Source organism: Sesamum indicum, linkage group LG10, assembly GCF_026168435.1.
Source record: "Sesamum indicum cultivar Baizhima isolate 11 linkage group LG10, ASM2616843v1, whole genome shotgun sequence".
Classification (NCBI taxonomy): Eukaryota; Viridiplantae; Streptophyta; class Magnoliopsida; order Lamiales; family Pedaliaceae; genus Sesamum; species Sesamum indicum.
In genome coordinates this window covers 21,108,156-21,128,490 of record NC_142666.1, presented here as the reverse complement: position 1 = coordinate 21,128,490, position 20,335 = coordinate 21,108,156, and the positions used below count along the sequence as shown (strand labels likewise).

Here is a 20,335-nt window from a genome sequence, read left to right as displayed (position 1 = left end):
TAAATGTAAATTTTAATTTGTATGTGGTTAAATTTTATTTTTTTATGATAGTAAGTCAATTACATATATATATATATGAATTCTATGTGTATATGTATTTTAATATTATTGAGACATCTCAATAAATTAGTAAAAGCATACATGCAACTGCAAAAATATGCACCTAAAATAAAATTAGTTGAAATTCACAAATCAAACACACAAATTTAAATAATAATGGTAATATATCAAATTGTATTTAAAAGAAGAAAAAAAACAAAAAGAAGGATGGTACATCAATTGTATCAATTCCCATTAATGTGTATTTAATTGCGTTGACTATGTATAAATTATGTACGAAATGCTGCTGACAAAGGAGACCATTAATTCCCTGCATCCGTATTAGATTTAATTAATTAAAGACTACATTGCTATAAATAATTAATCATTTTTTTTCTTTCAATGAAATAGTAAATAATTTAATTAATTGTTGAAAAAAATAATTAAATGCCCCATGAATATTATTATGCATATATTGTCAAAATTTATCAACTAATTAACATGATAAATTAGTCAAAAAATTAAAATTAGTGTATCCTATCTTTTTAAAAAGATCTATATGGATTATATAATAAATATAATTTAGGTGTATTAATTGATTATATGAATTTAGTATGCAAGTAAATATGGATTAGTGATTGATTGTGAATTAATTAAAAGGGAGAAAAGCTGAAAAGAAAAAAGAAAGAAATCATAGGATTGAAATGATCAGGTACATGTTCCCCCATTACTCCCAAAAATCTCATGATGCAAAGGACAGATAGAGTAATCAAATCCGCATGTCCCACTCCAACCATCCAAATTTAACCACTGTAAATCAGCACCGTCAAAACTCAAATCCCCCACACCCCCGGGGTTAAAAATAGGTAAAATCTTTCAATTCAGAAAAAGTGCAGTAAAGTGCCATAAAGGGAAGTAAAAACTTCCATCAGAACAAAACGACAAATCCCAATTTCTTTTATTTTTTATTTTTTATTTTTTATTTCTATTTAAAAAAAAAAGAAAAAAGAAAAAAGAGAATGGGAAATGTGATAGCTATATCAAGGGGGGTACGTGGCAGTTAACAAGCACTACATGTTACTGCTCTTCCTCTGCTAAATGCTCTCTCTCTCTTTCTCTTTCTATTTATTTTTGCCATCTTTTCATCAACCAAAACCTCCCTTCCACCACTACCAGGTCCACCACCCTCCTCCTCCGTCGCCGCACCACCACCACTAGAACGGAACATGAGATGGTGGGACTTAGTGTAATACTGGAAAACTACAAGGATCTGAGTGAAAAGAGAAGCCCTAGCCCTCGGCCTCAAGTTATTAGCAAAGGGAGTATGATAAAACCACCGTCCAACCCTTGCTCCCCCACCACGCCGTCGTCTCCCAGCGGTTTCTCAAGGCGGAGGACGACGTCTCCCTCTTTTCCGGCGGGGGGGTTTCTTGAAATTTGTTTCCTCTGCAAGCAGAAACTCTTGCCTGGAAAAGACATATACATGTACAAGTAAGTTTTCGTGTGTACGTGTACGTATTTACTTTCGTAGGGTTTGGTTAATTTGGGGGAGAAAAGAAAAAGAAAAAGAAATAACGAACACACTGCCGTGGGGTGTGTGTGTGTGTGTGTGTGTGATGCAGAGGGGACAAGGCATTTTGTAGTGTGGAGTGCAGGTGCAGGCAGATTTTCATGGACGAAGAAGAGTCGAGTACCACTGCAAAGAGTGGTTGTACTAGAGAGTACAACTGTTCACTGGTTTCAACAACAATTACTTCCTCTTCTTCACCATCGTCATCATCATCTTCTTCTCGTAATAGTGGCAAAGGGCCAAGAAATCGAGCGTGCTGATGAGATTGAGGTTCCCACATTCCGGTTTCCATTTCTGCCGTTACTACATTTTGTTATTGGCCTTGATGCCCTCCTCTTTTTCTTTCCATGCTTCCTAGACCCAATCCCATCATCGATCGGTTTCGGTTTTTTGTTGCTGCTGGTGCTGCTGGAGAAAATGGGTAGTCTACTAATATTATTATTATTTTTTTCTTTTTCCAGTTGAAGGGTGTTTCTGGTATTTTGCATCCATCAATATATATATATTTCCAAGAACTATTGAATTTTGAGGGATGTTATGAAGAAAAGATATGGAATCTTTATGTAAGGGGATTTAAAGGATAATTGATTGATTTTTTCAATATTTTTTGAACAAAATCTTGGAAACCAAAGAATTTTATTATATGGGGTTTATCGGAATATATATTAATTCAGTAAATTCTAAATCGATCGATTGAATGAAAACTAATTACATGATCGTGTTGAGTTATTATTCAAAGAAAGTGTCTAATGATATGATTAAATAAGAATTTTTTCATGTTATTACATGCAACGAAGAAACACATACGTAAGTATGTGTGTGTGTGTGTGTGTGTGTGCAGACACACATTTGTTGTTCCCATCATACGAATTTGTTTGTTTGTTTTCCTATTCTACAGAGGTGGTCTTCATTGATTCATTTGATCATGCATGTCTCGGGTTTGATCCTATTTGAAACTCTCGGATCTTGATTCTTAGAGGCTGGATCTCACTTCCATTCCATGGATCTGGTTTACGAATCCAAGTTCCACCTTTTTAACCAGAAATTTATGTGAGGCTTGGTATAATGGAGCGGGTGGACTGCGTTTAATTGTAGGAAAATGTCAAATAACCCCTCGTAAATTGTTTGTGGATGTTATTGGATATCTGCTCCATTTGGGCCCTAAAGTTGGAGGTATTCTGGATCCCGTTTATTTGGATATGACCCGACCCATCTAATCCAACACTTTTATTAGGAATTTAAGGAGTTTTAGATATATAGTATAATGGGTGCTACAAAGTTTGATTCCATTATTCGACTTCACTAATGCAAAACATAGTTTAGTCATTTACCAGTCACCAACACATGGAAGTGTTTATGCTTTATAAGAATGTGGAGTAAAATTAACTTTGTTTTTAGTGATGTGGCAAATCATTACCTTATTGTGTGAAATATTTTCAGTTTTTACGATTTTATTTTGAAAACACGTTTTGCTATTAAGAGAAGGTGAAGGTTTATTACTTACCTCACTTGACTTGAATGTAAGAGTTAAGCAAATTTAATAATGGGTTGAGGTTCAGCATTTCCAAGAAGTAGAGTAGGAGAAAGGACGGGTCATATGACCCGAGCTGCCCTGCCATGCCCCTACTACTATTTTTCACTCATCCCTATCCCCCAATACTTACCGCTGTAACAACTCTATTTACAACCCAATTGCTTCACTACCTAATTTTATGTAGATACACTCTCCGAAATTAAAAAAAAAAAAAAAAAAATAGACAAGGAAAACAACAACAAAAAGAAGCCAGTAAGCATAATGGGGGATAGGATAGGAATAACACATGTTTTTCCATAATGAATTCATAGCTCCTATTAAACAGAGAGCCAGACGTACCTTTGATCTCATCAAACACCCTATCATTATATATGCAGCATCATTAGTGTGATAACACCTTGATCTTAATCACTAGAGCATAATGTGAGAAATCTCACGGGCCAAGGATTTACAACTTCAAAAGAATGCGACAGTGGACACAAGGCAGGCCAGAGGAGCAAATAATAGAATGAATACAAGTCTTTTGCGTCGAAAGAGCAGTACGATTCTCAGAGTGTGTGTAAAAATGGAGAGAGGGCGAGTGGTGTTGGGGGGTGGAGTCGTACTTTCTTGGATCGATGTGCGTGTTGGGGGGGTTCTAAATGTATGACAGCTTCACCAATCTTCTCTTGGAAAGGGACATTTTGGCCTATGTTTCGCCTCTCCCTTTGGCCATAAACCCCCCACATGTTTCTTTTGTTTTACTCCCCACCCCCACGCTCCCCAAGAATTGTCATCAACTATACAGCTTGGTATTCTACCCCAGCTTTGGTCATGGGGTGGGCAGTTCTTGGATACGTATAAACATTATTAGATCATACATGCTGATATCACATCATTATACACCAACCTACAATTCATTCATTCCTTCACACATTCCATGTAGGTAGATAACCACCCACATACGTATGTATGTATTCTTGGTCACACTCCTATAACCCAGCTAAGTAGAAGTATTTTACAAGTAAAGGTTTGGGACTCAGAGTTTATTGTGTGAAGGATAGACACATAGCGAGAGTAATGAATCTCAAGTTTTGTGATCAGCTAGGAATAAACATGTTTCATTCATCACTTTCAGAAGGAAGACCACACAAAACAAACAGGAGATGCAGAGTATCTCGTCATCTGTGTGCTGTGAATTTGGTTTACGAACAGGGACAAGTGGTACGACCTGTGCCACAGGACAGACTAATCATAATTTGAGATTTATTAATGCACGTTTAGAGAACCAAACATATTCAGTTTCAAGCGGGATACGAATACGATGGTATATTGTTTTTTAACTCCTCTTCATGATCAACAAGCAAACAACACACATCCAGAAAATTGGTGGTAATAACCTGTTAATGTGTACACAAGAAGTTAACCCAGATATACAAGTACAAGAGTCTCCCACAGATAAAGATTTTTAAAATAATACATACAACATGCAAAGTGAGGTGACGGCTATATCATCTTATCTTTTTCGTCATTCATCGTTGTCTGTCTCCATCCATGTCATTGCCACAGCTCAGCCAGATTTGAACAGGAGTACGGCTTTGGAATCCAAATAGAAGTAGACAAAGTGATTTGTCTCATGAGTTACATAAGAGCCTAAGTGGAGAATTGGTGAAAGACAGATTAGAATATGTTTTCAGAGGTTAAATATCTCAGTCAAATCACTTTTTCATTTTTGGATATCTCCTCAAGCAGAAAAGGAGTTTCCTTTTCAAACAGTGCATGCAAACAAAATAATACAACAATTGTACTGAAGACACGTCTATGTAAATGATAACGCAATGCAGTAGCAATGCATCTGATGAGATATTTTCCTTGTAGAACCAACTTAGCACTATCTGCACTTTATTTAATTTCTAAAAATTGGTAAAACCAAAAAGATATCTATTTCTTAGACGCGATTGATAGTACCTTATCCTATTCTCGAATAATATGATATGTAATACCAGCTGGTTCTTTCTGATCTTACTTTCCTTCTGTTTAAATGATGTCAGAGAAAGTTAGGTCAGAGCAATCTGTGTCTATCGTCTTGTTTCTGATCCCTGATTCACTACCCGCATAAGAAATAAAGTAAGAAATATTATGATAAATAAGGAGAAAGATGTCGTGTTACTGATTATTCTCAGAAAAAACTATTGCTCCACAGGTTTGCGTCTACTCGGTCAGCCTTTTCAGCCAAAAAAGAATCAGAAACCAAGAATGTGAAAGAATGTGTTATAACTGTTGACGGTACAGTTTCTTGTGGAAGGACAACATTACAGGAACAGCCATAAGATTGCACATGGTAAATCAGGGATAATGAGCTTTATATGTTAAAACATAAGATCAAAGAAGACACAAATAAAGCTCAAATAATAAATTCCAAGGAGGCTATTCTGTAGAAGATATTGGAAGGGCCAACATAATGCAGAAAACAAAGTGAAGACTAAAACACTTGCATGATGAGCTCGGCCAGGATAGAGTGTCTCATCTGGAGTTAACACATTCCAAAATTACCAACAAATGGTAGCATACACCTTGCTACCGAGCAATACTCTTAATAAGTAGCAGTGAATTAAGCAGCACAAGTATGGCACAAGAAAAGAAGTACAGACCTAACTAGTGAGTTAAGTCAAGCTTCTGGATTTTGAGCCTCATGCTTTCTCAGGAACATAGAGCTCTAAATAAATGAAGTAGTGCAAATGTCAATTCCCACTATAGATTACATTCCTGTTGTTCTAGAGTCAATAAGAATTATATTTGGAAGTGGTTTACAATTTCTACTTCAATTATCTATGTGGGATAGTTTGTCTATATAGCCCTTTGTCACACGTCAACTTCTTAATCGGGGAAGTGGAAAATTGATGACCTGTAGTGCTAGCCTCTCAAAGAAATGGAAATTAGAAGGAAGATCTGCAGAATTCAAGATTGAGGGAGTCATCAGGAGGGTTTACGGCTCAAAAACAGAAAATTTTAGAATACAAAGACGAATAATCTTAGATAAATCTTCCGCCCATTCAGATGAAAAGCATCTTCTTTACCAATTTTCACCACCCCCTAGAAGTATCAGCATGACAAAAGTTTATCATTCATATGTCCAATAAGGAACTACATTAAGTTGTGTGATTCACATAAGGTGATACCACTATCAGGACAGGTCCAGTGCAAGTTCCCGATAGTTTCTTCATATTGTTTTACAAGGGATGAATATGCCATTAAACATACATTTTTCTCTCTGCCCTTTCTATCCATGATAGGTGGTCTCACTTTATATTTCTTATTCTGTTTGTTTTTGCCTAAGGAGTTAATTACCCTAGAGAAAGAAAATAAAACAGGACTACTTTCTAACGGATGCTGTATCATTTAGCTCTCCTTTCTTTCAATAGAATTTACAAGTAGATTTCAGCCCCATTCTTCCTTCAAAATTTTCTCACCCATTTGAATTCCACACTCCAGCATTTTCTTGGATACTTTCAAGCTCAGAGTACCTGCTGTTCCAGTTAAGATGGAGTATTTTTGCCTTGGATCTTCAACCGCAAGTGCTTTTATGTTCCCTTAATAATCAGCAGAAACTCCTATAATCTTTAGTGGTCTATCTTATGAAAGCACATATGTCTCATAGTGAACAACTTGATTTCTACTTGCTCGCTTTCACTGTCAACTGAACTTACCCATATCACTCAATTCTTCCTTAACAATATGCAAACAGAAATTAACACATAACAATAAATGCGGTTCTGTTCATGGTGAGGTCACCAAACCAGTTATGCATACTGCAACAATTAACCAAATAAAGCACTAGACAAGAAAAAATTCAGAATGAAAACAAATCTTGAAGTGCTCGCTGTGAAATAAACTGTATGTATACTCATGGATGCATGTCCTAGAGTCTTCAACTTATTACAAGAAACGATAAAACATAACGTGGACAAACCAAATTCCAAATATTTAGCAATTTTGGGCATGCTTCTTTCTTTCAACAATTTACAAAGTGGTGGGACTGGATAATCTCAATAAGTTATCTATTACCCAAGGACCTGAAACCCAAGATGATTCGACATTGCCTTATTCGCATATTGTTTATCGTGCTTTCGCAAATCATCTGCAACACGATACTCACCATAAATGCCCATCAGATGTCCGATTGTCCAAAATGCACCTAAATCATTGACACCTTATAGCAGTATCAGACATTTACTCACAACTACGATTTCTGTAAAGTAATATCGGGTATTTTTCTCCCCATTTTATTTTTCATCATTACAATATTTTTTTCTCAAAAGCATTGCATCAAGCTTGTTCCTCTGTCTAATACAAGCAGAAAGTCTTCATAGCATCCCAACGTTAGAGTACTTACTTAGCAATTATCTGTGCTGTCCAAATCAGAAGCACCTTTAACCACATGATATGCACCATAGTCAAATTTGCTAATTTACAGATCCGACTCATATACCTCAAATTCCAGTTCCGATCCCTTAGTAAACAAAAACTTGGGAACACAATAAACATAAAAACATACATCCTAACAAAAGGACTCGTAGTTTAAAATCAATTAACACCATAAATTTCCAAACAGCGCAACTAAAATTCCAATTTTTTAAATATACAAGAAGGAAGAAAGCTTCAAGTCTTATCATTTCCTTAATCCAATGATATTCTGAGGAACTTCAAACACATAAGTGTTGCTCTAATGTAGACTAGATCCATGACATAGTAATAAATGCAATCCAAACTCAAGCAATAGATCACAACAATTGGAGAGCAAATATCAGATATGATGTTTTCCAAATTATCTACTCAAATGAGACAAACAAATGTAACAGCTTTAGTAGAATACTCCATTGATAAATCAACCACTATTTCATTGCATAATAAAGCTTCAGTGATTATTTTGTGGAAATAATAACCGAAGCAGCAAAAATGAAAGGGGAAAATAAGAAGGAAAACAAGTGATAGAGTACCAAAATTCTTGCCAACAATGCAATGCCAAGTGGGGCCGTATTTCTTGTCAAACATCTTCTTTATGTGCTCCGCTACATCCTTCTCTACATTATGCATTTCAAACGCCTACAAAAATAAAAAATATTTCATTATGTAACATAAAGAATTTAAAGGAAATGGGAAACTTAAAATCCAAAAAAACAATAAAAAAGAAAACATAAAGGGTCTGATTTTCATCATTCCTTTTTTTTTTTTTTTGGGGGGGGGGGGGGGGAAGAGAGAGAGATTACAGCAACAGCAACGTCGACGGCTTCTTTCTGCATGTCCTCCTTCATGTCTGCGCTCTTTATGATAACTTTCTTGGCAGGGCTCGATCCAGAGGAAGATTTCCGATCATCGGCGGAGGAAATCAGCGGCGGCACCAGTGCTCCGCCACTGCCCCTTTTTGAGTCTTCACTCATTTTTCACTCCCTTTTTCTCAAATGAAATAAAAACTCGATCTTTCCCTCAAATGAAATCTTTGAGCCAGCAAGAGAGAGAGAGAGAGAGATGTGTGTGTGTCTGATTTGTAAAGCTGGTTTTCTTATTAGGCTGATGACTGGTGGGGTGGGGGGTCTAGACTCTAGAATTTCTGCTTTTTTACTGTGTGTGTGAGAGAGAGAGAGAGTAGGGATTTGGACTTTGCTTTTCACTTTTTTCTTTACTCAGTTTTTAGTTCTAGACATTCATATAATTATACATAGAGCACTTATAATTCAGAAAATTAAATAAGTTATTTATTAGTTAAAATTAATTGAATTTGCTCATATTAATAAAAAAATACAAAAAAATTATATTTACTTTAAATTGTTTTAAAATCAAATTACCCTTATACGTATTCACGCATTTATATATATGAAGAGAGTATATCTTCCCCGTTATAAGGGTAGTTTAATTCGAAAAAAAATATTTGACCTACAATAAGTTAGTAATAAATCAATCAACGATAAATATCAATTTTTATTTAATTTTTTTATTAATATCAGCAGATTCAGTGAATTTTGACAAATAGAGGACTTATTTGTTAGACGTAAATAAACCTCATGAGTGCTAGATATAATTTTTCAAAATACAGAAGGTCTATGTACAATTACACCAATCCTCAGGGGAGAAGAGTGTAATTATCCCTTTTTTTACGTTGGACTCTTTTGTTGACCTTTTTCTGGTAAGCGAGTCAAACATGCTCCACCCTTCTTCCCGAGCTTCGACCCTCCCTCACTCCCTGTTCCCATAAATTCTAATTCGAAGCAAGTTTAGTGACATCAAAATTAATTGTATTATAAACATAATATATTTATTATGTGATTGTTATATATATTAAAAAAATCTAATTTTATATCAAATATTATACACTAACTATGCAATTGATTTTAATCCACCTGTATATTTTATTAGTTTTTCGGTAACTGATAGAAGAAAATTACACATGAAGAGTTAAAATAGTTAAGCTGGTCATCTTGTAAGGCTAATCCAATAAAAAAAATGAGCATAATAGTAGTTGTATGTATCTGGACTGGATGAGATATTTTGTGCAAGTGCTACAAAGTATAACAAGAATGAAGTGTAACTGGAGTTCCTGGTCCAAGAATTCAGCTCATCTTCAACCACACAACACAAAGAATTTATAGGCTATTTCCTCATATATCTCTTCTCTACAGGTAATTGGTATTTTTCTGTGGTTAAATAGTCAGTTTCAGAGTTTAATTCCCCATTTGTCTGTGTACATGACAAAATCCAATGCAACTTTGGAATTTAGAGAGCCAAAGTGGCAACACTACTAGTCTCGCGATTTTACTTGAAATGCTTCTCAATCTGCGAAACCATATTCATGTCCTGAACAGGACAATGTTGAAAAGCATAGCATTGTTATTACTATGGGAACACATGCAGGAACAAGAAACTGTAGTTTCTTGTATTTGTTAGTAGTTAAAACCTTCACGCAGTGGATATAAATCCCTATACATATGCAGCACATATGAACATGTTCTATTCTAATTTAAACTTTCAGGATCAGACACTAGGATCAGCCACAGTAAACCATCTGTTTCAACGTACACGCCCTGGAGAATGTAATATATGTATATGTAACATTTCAGTTAGTCCAAAGAATTTTACTATGACTATTGTTGCTATTCCTCATCCGATGAGTCCTGCACAACTCGATTCATTTTTGCTCTTTTTACTTGAGGAAGGACAGCTTCATCCTCATCCTCAGTATCCTCTGCAGCCATTGGGCTGCCAGATTTAGGCAATTGGCTGCTATCAGTTTCTTCGCCTTCATCACCCGACTCTTCTGATGATTTATTTTCAATAGCATTTAAATTATCACAATCTGCTTCCTCAGTCGGATTTTGCTCTTCAAGTGTATCTTCACTTGGCTCTAGAATTTTAAAGTCCCTGGAGGTGCTGCGTTTGGCGTGTCTCAACAAATTGACTTTGGTTGTCTTGCTAAGCTGGATAAGATATTTTTCATAGTCTTCTATCTGGAAGATCAAGTCAGGAATGCATTTGTTTTCCCTTTTGATTTTATTGACTATTCTTCTAGGTTTGTTGCTTTCTTGTTGATTCTGCAAGCAAGCAACATAAACCAATCAAGACTTGATAAAACCATAAAACTGTTATTACAGAAGCAGGAAAACATCCAAGCAATGAGTAAAAGATTTTTCCGGCATTTAAATTTTTGAAGCCAACATGTCTTGAATGCAAGGGGCAATTTATACCTTTTGCATATGAGCCACAAAATTATAAACAGGTGCTGTTAATTGCCTGCAAGTGATTTCCACAAGCCTATGGTACTTGAGACTGGGTAAAGCTTGCTTGCATCCTTTTGGAGCAATTCGATACTTCGATATTCGAGCTAAATTCTTGTAAAATTTTGCTGCTAATCTCAGTAAATGTTCTGCTTGGGGATCTGCATTATTCTAGAAAAATTAAATGATGACAAAAGTACAGAAAAGAAATGCAAGTTCAGTTACCATATAAAACACCTTTCTTACCCTTAAGGTTCATTGCAACAAAATATGATAGGACCTTCACAACTGCTTCTGCTCTTGAATATAGCATTTCTTCCATTGCTAATTCTGGAGCCACTTTGCGCATCTGATTAAAAGAAACACCTTTCTGAGTAGCCATATAGTATGTCTTCAGCCTTCTCGTGATCAAATCCATATCAACAACGGTTGATTCAACTGACTGCAATATAGTGGAAGCTATTGCAGCATCTGTTGATTTATTTATAACAGGGAAGGTTTCAGATGTATCTAAGGGATCGGTATCCTCTGATCCTACCACTCGTCGGAGTTCAGCAGCCATATTTTGAGCGACATCCAAGTCTGCAGGTGGTGAGCTTAAAGTAACAGCAGCAAAGACCAAACTTTTTGCAACCTTTGAGTTTGATACATGACTACTTTTGCAGATTCTTGTTACCCAGGATCCAACAAGGTTCCTCCTTTCTTCAGGCAATTTGTTGCCAATCATCAGTACAAGGTCACAAAGAATCTGAGAAACACATGTATCTCTTTTAATGGCATAACAGAGGTAACAAAGAATAGCATTGCACAGCCAAAGAAATAATCGATAGTTGATCCAGTCTTCACTTTTACGAGGGCAAGTGGGGAAAGGAGCAAATTTATGTCATATGGGCAGCTGATGGGCTTCCTACAAGCAAAAGTTTCTTCAAATGAAGCCAATGCAATTTCTACTGGTCATAGATATTGACTGGAGTTTTGACCACTTAATCTAATTCTGGCTTGTGAAGAAAGGAATATAAAGAGCATTGCTTCTCCAGGTAATCTATATGTGATTCATGAGTTAAGAAATTTAGAATTGATAAAAATATACCCTGCAAAATCTCAGTAGATGCTTAAGAGTTTCATCCGTCTTTCATGCATGTTCAACCCCGAATCATCGGTGCAATAGCTGATTCAGTCAGGCCTGCCCTCAATCGTGTACTAACAGCTGATCCTAAAATGGAAATTTTCACTATTTCAAGGTCACTTTACAGATTTGGGCTCAAGCCTAGAGAATGTCAGCATATTTTTAGTTTTCCCGACGTCCAAATTGTTTCAAGGATAGACTTCCAGTTATCAATTACTTGTTTGACAATTTCATCAAAATAGTTTAATGATAGCAACTTAGCAACAAGTCATCTCTAGACTCATGTTCACCCAAAGTATAATGAATATTAAACTGACCTCAAAAAACTCTTGAGCCACTTGAAGCCCTATCAGCACCATAGGTTGGATATTTATACTTAGTGTATATACTACATAAAGACGGAGCATATAAAATAATATTTCTACAGTGGGATTTGAACCAAAGATCCTTAGTAGTTTCAGGAAAATCTATCGATGATAGGTCATGTAGCAGAGATCCAAAGCACGAAATTTACCTCAGCTTCGCTAAAGAAAGAAAACTCAAGAAACTCAATAAGTAGTGGCTTTATGATCGTCTTGATTAATAACTCTTTGCTTCTTGTGCTCTGATCATCAATACCTTCAGCTAATTGACAATCACCATTGCAACCAGCATCCATGACACCAGTTGATACATCTTCAGATCCACTGGCTGAGACCAAATCATCGATCAAACTGACATATTTTGCATCATACAAGCTTATCTCAATTAATTTCTTCAAGCAAAGCAAGGCCAAATGAATTTGTTCCCTTATAACTTCAATATTTTTCCTTCCCTTTGCTTCTTTCTTACTAAGATCTGTCCCAGGCTTCGCCACTGGCTTGAGAGACAAAATTATATTAAGAACTGCAGGCCCAAGAAGCTTAATTTCACCATAAATCAATGTCTTTATTGGATCATCTTTCCCCATAAAAGAGAAGAACTTTAGTTGACGGAAACACATACGTAGAATGCAAGGAAGAACTTTAGAATTCAGAACCAGAGTCTTGCCAGAGGAATTTTGGCTGTTTATCTGGGAGGCTGCACCATTCTTAGGATCAAGGTTTCCAAACTCTAATGCAAGTTGCAAGAGCCGATGGATGCTTGAAGTTGCCAAAAGAGGAGTTCGTTCCGGAGGCAACTTGGTGCCGCCTAACGCAAGTTTATCAGCAGTATCACTAACACTGGCTCGTATGGTTGCTCTTTTAGCTCCAGTGCCCTGTCTAGAATTAGATGTATATTTTTCAACAAACTCATGAATGTCAACAAACTGAGAGAGCTCCCTTTCCAGCTCCAATTTTTGTGTATTAGCAGCTTTCTCCAATTCAGCAACAATAATATTGATCGCAACCTCAACAATCCCCAATATTAGTGTAGCAGAGTATCTCCTCTTTTCTTTTTCCATTGGTCTAGAGCCTGAATCTTGATCTTTCCCCAGCAGGCCTAACTAACATGGAATTCAACCAACCAACATAAGGACCAACTATTTTTGGAGGACCAAAATCAGAGGATAAAGAAAAATGATTGAGGATACAAAGCAATTGATGGAGTGAACTCAAGAAGAAACGTCTCCTCTGTAGACAAGGAAAGAAGAATTAAAAGGAACATAGTGTTTTCTTTTCAAAAATGAGAAAGAATTGCTTCTACAGACTGTGCAGCACTACAAGTTACAAAAGAATATACATATGAATGGTAGCAATTGAACTGAATGACTGCAGATGATATTGCATAGAAAAGAATACCTTCCAAATTTCCATTCCTCAGAAATTTCCGGATCTGTGCTAGAGAATTGGAGAATGATTCTCCTGAAAAAGTTCTCCCTGCCTGATAATTGTTTTGTGTCAATGAACATCTAGCCCTTTTTTTAGATTTGATAAGATAGACATTTGATATTAGACTGCAAAAATGAGACCTAGTACTTTGTGCTAATGGGAATGAAATTTCACGCACCTCATTTTCCTGAGTGATGGAGAAGCCAAAACAAGCCCACGAGTCTGAAGGATAGCCAGATCTGTTTTGTGGTTGAAGAAGAAGAATCCAAGAGATGCAAAAGAGAAGACAGTCCAGGGGCTCTACAATATAACATCTACCATTTTCTAGTTTCACACATTGATCAATTCCCAACTGAACATCTGCATCCTAGAAAGACAAACTTCAAGAAGAATGGTCAAATCATGGGGCATCGTGGAACTAGAATATTAAGCTTCAGTATGATAGCAGAAGTGGATGATACTCTTTTAAGGTTTACCAGAAAATCAATGATATTTGCTAAATTCTATAGAAGAATACCTCTCTATAAAATCTCTTGAAGTGGGGCAGGAGAAAATCAAAAACGGTGCTGGCAGTTAGTGGATCCACCAGAACAAGCTTCATTAAACCATGATATAAATTCTGCCGGACATTTGCCTGGAAACAAGAAGTATAATGAAATGCAATGGAAAAAAGATGGTGGCAATTTCTCTTGAGATTGGTTTTTCGTAATTTTGGAAAAAATCAGTTGCTTCATTTTTAACTACACTAATATGGATGGTTATACATGTTAACAAACTCTCTCAAACGTAATAAAGTTCTCTCTGGAAAGCAATGTCTAGAATCTGAAAGGCATGATTACTTTGGAGGTGAACCATACCACTTGAAATAGAACGTGGGATTTGTAGATTGCAATGCAGTTTAAATGGAAGTATGAGCTATGAGAGGCAATGAAGCATTGAAATGCACCTGCTGATAAAGGCATTTTTGCAGCAAACCACCAAGCTCTTGGAAAAGGTCCGGCCTAGTTGGTTGAGATACTTCAGCGTGCTGACTGCAACTTGCCTGGCTGCTTGATTCTTGAAAAGAAAAAAGTCCATCTGTTTTTGATTGTTTTTCTGCTAAAATCAGGTTGAACATGGCACTAATTGCAGCAAGACGAACTGCATTTTCCCGTCTAAACATAGCCTTCCGCAGAACCAATATAGTGTAATCCTGCATACTCGAAAATACAGAAGAAGGTTAACTCAGTTATACTTTAACATTGGTAATTATTATAAAAAGGGTAAATTTTTATAAGGGTAAATTACATTGACACCCCTTGAGTTTAGTGTTAAATACACAAACACCCCCTGCCTGGGTGTTTGTATAAACTTGTAATTACAATTACAACCTCAAGGGATGTAATTGTAATTTTGCAAAAGGCAGGTGGTGTTTGTGGATTTGGACCTAACCTCAAGGAGCGTACATTTACCTTATAAAAATGACAAATAAATAAATCTAAACTTCAACGGTTACTAATATATAATCATTAGAAAGCCTAATGCTGTGGCTAGTCCAAACTAAATGTCTTATTCCATTATCCAAAGACCATTAACAATATCCTTTCAGTTACAAGAGTTGAAATTTTGTCAAGGTAACATGAAGTGGCACTATTTGACTGAACAACAAGTTGCAAATAATACCTGAAGATCACATTTAAACTTGATGAGAGGAAGTAAGATAGTAACAAGATGAGGGGAAATTTTATCATCCATAAATGCAAAATAATCCAGCATTTCTTTCAAATGAGATACGTGATCCAACATTGAGCGCGGATGAACCAGGACTAGATATCCAAGCAATCTGGAGACCAGTATTAAAAGAAAATAAGCTCAATTATGTGCAAAACAAGACCTAAAGATTGAAAATAAAACTAATAGTAGCACCTTGTTATGGGGAAGCACTGCTCTGGCTTCAAGGAGAGGACACGGAATTTGCATTGCTCAATTATCTACAAAAATATGCCAATATCCTGTTAGACAGTCCATGTATTGAGTCTTTTGACATAGAAGTATACCTTGAGATATAGTCAAGAAAAATTTTTACAGCACAACAGAGGAGCAATCTTTATATTTTATCCCCAAAGGCTCTTTTTGTATTAGAAGCAGAAATACTGATACCACATATACATAGTTACACTATATGGACGTACTGACCTCATTTCTTGACATGTCGTGCACTTCAAACAAACATTTCAGAACCTGCATACCTAGCTCCTCAGTACCCATCAGACTATCAGACTTTGAGATTTCTTTCTGGATTCCTTCCTCTACTCCTTCGAGCAATCCAAACCCTAATTGTACTATACTAGGCACAATGTGTTCTCGTCCACAATGGCTGGCATTCACCTGCAGAAAGAACATAAACCATAATCAAAAAGTCCAAATAGCTAAGATAACTAGGACATAAACCATAGAGCAAAAGAGAAAGGAGAAAAATCTGGATGGCTAAGTTAAAGAATTCATGCATATTTCTGAAGTTCTTAAAAATAATTCAAAGTCACAAAATAATGCGATGTATGTAGTTCAGAAACCTTGACACATGTATCCAGAGAATTTTCTGCAACTAGGGGATGTTGACACATCAAGATGGAAACCATACTTTTTATTTTAAGTACAATCACAGCATGTACCAAGAATCGGAAGATACATGAAAAAGGTAAAGAATCTCAAGCAGCTCAAAATGTATATGACATGAACTATTCAAAATATAATTGATCTGCTCTTGGTCAGCATACATGGCCTACACTCAGATGGCTTACTATTTAACTGTGCCCATATTTCCAATGTATATAGACAATGAAGCTATATTTCCTAAACTTAGGAAAGATAAGAAGGAAACAGCTCACAGCTTTAAGAATAGCCTTTTCTATTACTCGTGCATTCTCCAGATATTCCTCCGACAGTTCAGCTGATAACCATCTGCAGACTCTAAAGCAAAAAGATAGGAAGGTAAACAAAACAGAAACTATATGGAATCAGTAAAAGTAAATTAAACCTAGAAAACCATCAGTGCATAACATTGAGCACCCTTGATCTGAATCAGGGAATTACAAATTTGATAGATCGTTTTATGAAAGAAAAATAGAGAAAGAGAGAGAGAGAATAACACAGATCCATAGATCAACACTGTTCATAATACTGATTGGTGTTGTCTTATATAATCACATTTTAGCTTGTCATTGATGTACAAGTTGCTTATGCTCCTTTAATCATAAACACCATCATACTCAGTATTCAAGGCATATTTTTACTAGTAGAAGAGATCAACACAAAACACCTCTCGACCTAGATACAAGATACACATCCTCATGACATTCAGATGTGAGAAGCATACTTAAAGATCAAAAGCAAAAATGATAACAGTAAAATACTCACTTTGCAAACTTATAATCTTTATAAGCATTAAATAATGCCGATTTCAGAACACCAATTGCTGTCTCGCCGAACCTCCTAATTCTGGCAACCGACAACAAAACCGCAACAGTAAAATGATTAAAAGCCCTCGAATCCAACCTCACCAGACCCAAAACCTCCTGCCCCAGAGAAGGGTCCTGCTTCACCGCAAAATTCACATGAAGCAAGACTGTCCCCTCTACTTGCTTCATTACCGAACCTCCCTTGTTCATACAGCCAAAATACAACACAATCCCTTCAATCACCTCTCTCTTGCCAAACCCTTTTGTTGCCAGCACCAATAACTGATAAACCAACCCGGGCAAATCTTGCATTTCAACATCATTCCTCATTTTCACAAAAATCTTTTCCAAAAACTCCCTCCTCCTCAGCTTATCGATACATGAAGAAAAATCCCTAACAATCTCCACCATTTTGATCAACAAAACCTTACTCCATTCACATTTAATCAAAGCATCCACAACGGAGTTCACGTACTCTACAGGCTTATCAACCTCATTCGAGATTCTAACCAATTCAAGGCATTTAGGGATGAGAATCAAAACATGGGCATCATCCAAATCGTTAATCTGGGGGAGATAAGATGTGATTAAACCAATTACTTTCTGTATCTCTCTAATTTCAATCATGTCAATGTAACCCACGAATTGCTGGAGAGTGGCCAGAGAATTGTGGTCATGTGGGATTTTGTGGGAAATGAAGAGGCAGAGATAAGAGTGTAGGAGAGCCGAAACCAGAGAGGATAGGCCGGACGAGGGGTGGCGGGAGATGAGGGAAAGCAGGGAGGAGACATAATCGAAGACAGCCGAGGAAGAGTTGAGAGAGGAGGAGGCCCGTGAGTGGAGGAAGGAGAGGAGGGTTGGGTGTGAGGATTCGGAGAGGAGGAAGGGTGGCACTTGGGGGGAGGTGGGGTTGTGCTGGTGATGATGATGGGCGAGGGAGATGATTTCAATGTCAGTTAGCGGCGGCGGTTGTGGTGGAGGATGTTGGGCGGCGGTGGAATTTTTTGGCGGCTCAGCTGCGGGGTGCATGGCGGTGCTGGTGCTGGTGCTGGGGGCGTGGCGGGGGTCGAAGGCGGTTTCTAGCGGGTTTTCGCTTTGGGCGGGAAAAGTTGGGGAAGGAAACGTATAAATATAAAAAAAAAAAAAATTCGTTGTAGCTTTATTTACTAAATAACTTTTTTTTAAGAAAAGGATACGTCTGAGCAATTATATAAAATAAAACAAATATATTAAATCTTAGTTTTTTATATTATAAAAATCAACTAGTGATATTTTTAGAGTTTAAATATTCAATACTATAAACAAATTGTACCAATTCTTTTTATTGGACTTATGTAATAATTTAAAATAAATGTTGGTCAATTTATTACTAAAAAGAATATTTTTTATCTGCAAGTTCTACTTTTAAATTATTTAAAGTAAATTAATTTAACCTAAAAAAATAAAATAATTTTATATGAATTTATGCAATTTATTGATAAAATTATAAACATTAAATTATTTTTGTACAGAATCCAATTCCAACCTTTTTTTTTTTTTTTTGCGTGTGTAATTTTTGCTTTTATTGTACATTTGGGACTTAGAGGGTGTTTGTGTGATATTTATGTTATGCCAAGTTGGTCAAATTTCGATTTCTAACTTGCTTCTATCGCTCTATTGAATCAGTGATCCATGTAAGGAGGCGTGTGTGGAGGAACACTAACCTCACACTAACCCCAACTAATTATTACTTAATTAATGAAAAGACAAACGCGGGACCATATGTTGATGTGTGAATATTAAGGTTGTTTAACTGTTGAATCAGCGAATGACACACCATCACTATTATCCTATTATTATATATATGTGTACATGTGTAGAGAGTCTTGCTGGTGTTTACATGCCAAGTAGTGGCAAGAATAGTGTACCCCCCCCCCCCCCACCCCACCATATATAGTTAGTGTATTTTCAAATCTATAAATAAATTAAATGGAGAATTACGAGTGACACTCTATAAATCCATGCGTTATGTGTGTTGAGATATGTATAACTAACTTAGTTTATTATTATAAAAAATTAAGATCTAATTATATGAGAATCATGATACATACGTTTAGTTTCACTAGACAACTTGATAACGATTCAAACATAAATAGTAGGTCTATGTGATAAAAAATCAAGATCTAACTATAATGACATTTTTCAATGTGTTTTGGAATATTATAGTATTTGATAAAACCAAAATAAGGATATTACAACTAACAAGCAATAAAGACAACTACATAAGTAAATTAGTTTGAGGAAAGATGGTTCCCTTTGTTAGAACCGGACACTTACACATGTTTCCCAAGTTAAGATCACTTTATTCTATGTAACAGCTAATTATGAATTAGACTACAAAGATGTGTTCAATTTATGGTAACAAAGTAACATGTATGTCCTAATATAATACATTGGATTCTTTTGTATTTCTCTTATGTAGGGTAAATTGCATAAAATCAGCTTTTTATTTTGAAAGTATGTGTTAAAAAAAATAGATAAAAAGTCTCTTATGCCTTTAAAAATTATGTACATTGTCCCATTTCGTTAATTAGGTTTAATAGTGTTGAAATTTTTGTTAAATTACCCGTTTATACTTTTGTTACGATAAACCTTTATCTTCAATAATTAAAAAATAACAGTTCAAATTTAAAATAATATGAATATGTTTTTTATTTTTATATACACATCATTGTATATATACATGATTACATATACAATTATATATGTAACATATATATACATTATATATAATACAATATATATATAATATTTTTAAAATTTCATATATTTTTAGGTATTTAATTAATATATTCTATAAATAATATAATTTATTAAAATATATTTCAATTACATAATAATTTAAAAAAATCAATGTTGTATTATTTATTAAAATATATTTGCATGTCAAAAAGAGGGGTAAAATGAACATTTGTATAGATAAAATAACCCTAAAATGCCAAAAATGATGCTCATTTATGCATTTTTTTACTGTATTTTAAATAACATACGAGATTTTTCGCCTAAAAAATTAATATAGGTGAATTTTATACTATTTTATAGAAAATACATGGGT

At 35.5% G+C, this 20,335-nt stretch overlaps 3 protein-coding genes across 5 annotated transcripts; 1 reads left to right on the top strand and 2 right to left on the bottom strand.

The window, feature by feature from the left end:
• The first annotated feature begins 1,152 nt into the window (after window positions 1-1,152).
• Window positions 1,153-2,124, top strand: LOC148786774 (DUF581 family protein, putative (DUF581)). Its single transcript, XM_088885961.1, has 2 exons — window positions 1,153-1,530; window positions 1,662-2,124. Exons 1-2 carry the CDS (start codon window positions 1,271-1,273, stop codon window positions 1,867-1,869), a joined length of 468 nt encoding a protein of 155 aa, XP_088742087.1. The 5' UTR covers window positions 1,153-1,270; the 3' UTR covers window positions 1,870-2,124.
• Window positions 2,125-4,499: 2,375 nt separating this feature from the next.
• On the bottom strand, window positions 4,500-8,790 carry LOC105171542 (Dynein light chain type 1 family protein). Of its 3 annotated transcripts, none has more exons than XM_011092692.3 (3): window positions 8,390-8,769; window positions 8,120-8,225; window positions 4,500-4,775 (listed from the first exon to the last, which is right to left on the bottom strand). In XM_011092692.3, the coding sequence occupies exons 1-3, from the start codon at window positions 8,558-8,560 to the stop codon at window positions 4,693-4,695; spliced, it is 360 nt and encodes a 119-aa protein (XP_011090994.1). In that variant the 5' UTR covers window positions 8,561-8,769; the 3' UTR covers window positions 4,500-4,692. The 3 variants fall into 3 exon arrangements, with proteins under 3 accessions (XP_011090994.1, XP_011090996.1, XP_020553008.1); XM_011092694.3 differs by lacking the exon at window positions 4,500-4,775 and adding an exon at window positions 5,819-6,071 and having other exon boundaries at window positions 8,390-8,786; XM_020697349.2 differs by lacking the exon at window positions 4,500-4,775 and adding an exon at window positions 7,006-7,317 and having other exon boundaries at window positions 8,390-8,790.
• Window positions 8,791-10,029: 1,239 nt separating this feature from the next.
• LOC105171541 (fanconi anemia group I-like protein) lies at window positions 10,030-18,349 on the bottom strand. The gene is made up of 13 exons (XM_011092691.3): window positions 17,201-18,349; window positions 16,672-16,753; window positions 15,980-16,171; window positions 15,710-15,774; window positions 15,467-15,626; window positions 14,751-14,996; window positions 14,322-14,438; window positions 13,983-14,171; window positions 13,775-13,856; window positions 12,529-13,475; window positions 11,135-11,636; window positions 10,859-11,049; window positions 10,030-10,705 (listed from the first exon to the last, which is right to left on the bottom strand). The coding sequence occupies exons 1-13, from the start codon at window positions 18,268-18,270 to the stop codon at window positions 10,268-10,270; spliced, it is 4,281 nt and encodes a 1,426-aa protein (XP_011090993.1). The 5' UTR covers window positions 18,271-18,349; the 3' UTR covers window positions 10,030-10,267.
• Between the last annotated feature and the right edge of the window lie 1,986 nt (window positions 18,350-20,335).

Coding starts and splice junctions, on each gene's coding strand:
- LOC105171542 (XM_020697349.2), bottom strand. CDS start 8,560: ATGAGTGAAGACTCAAAAAGGGGCAGTGGCGGAGCACTGGTGCCGCCG. Junction 8,226..8,389: donor CCGTCGACGTTGCTGTTGCT/GTAATCTCTCTC, acceptor TTATTTTTGTAG/GCGTTTGAAATGCATAATGT. Junction 7,318..8,119: donor CATTGTTGGCAAGAATTTTG/GTACTCTATCAC, acceptor TCAATGATTTAG/GTGCATTTTGGACAATCGGA.
- LOC105171541 (XM_011092691.3), bottom strand. CDS start 18,270: ATGCACCCCGCAGCTGAGCCGCCAAAAAATTCCACCGCCGCCCAACAT. Junction 16,172..16,671: donor AAAAGGCTATTCTTAAAGCT/GTGAGCTGTTTC, acceptor TTCTTTCTGCAG/GTGAATGCCAGCCATTGTGG. Junction 15,775..15,979: donor ACGACATGTCAAGAAATGAG/GTCAGTACGTCC, acceptor ATATTTTTGTAG/ATAATTGAGCAATGCAAATT.
- LOC148786774 (XM_088885961.1), top strand. CDS start 1,271: ATGGTGGGACTTAGTGTAATACTGGAAAACTACAAGGATCTGAGTGAA. Junction 1,531..1,661: donor AAAGACATATACATGTACAA/GTAAGTTTTCGT, acceptor TGTGTGATGCAG/AGGGGACAAGGCATTTTGTA.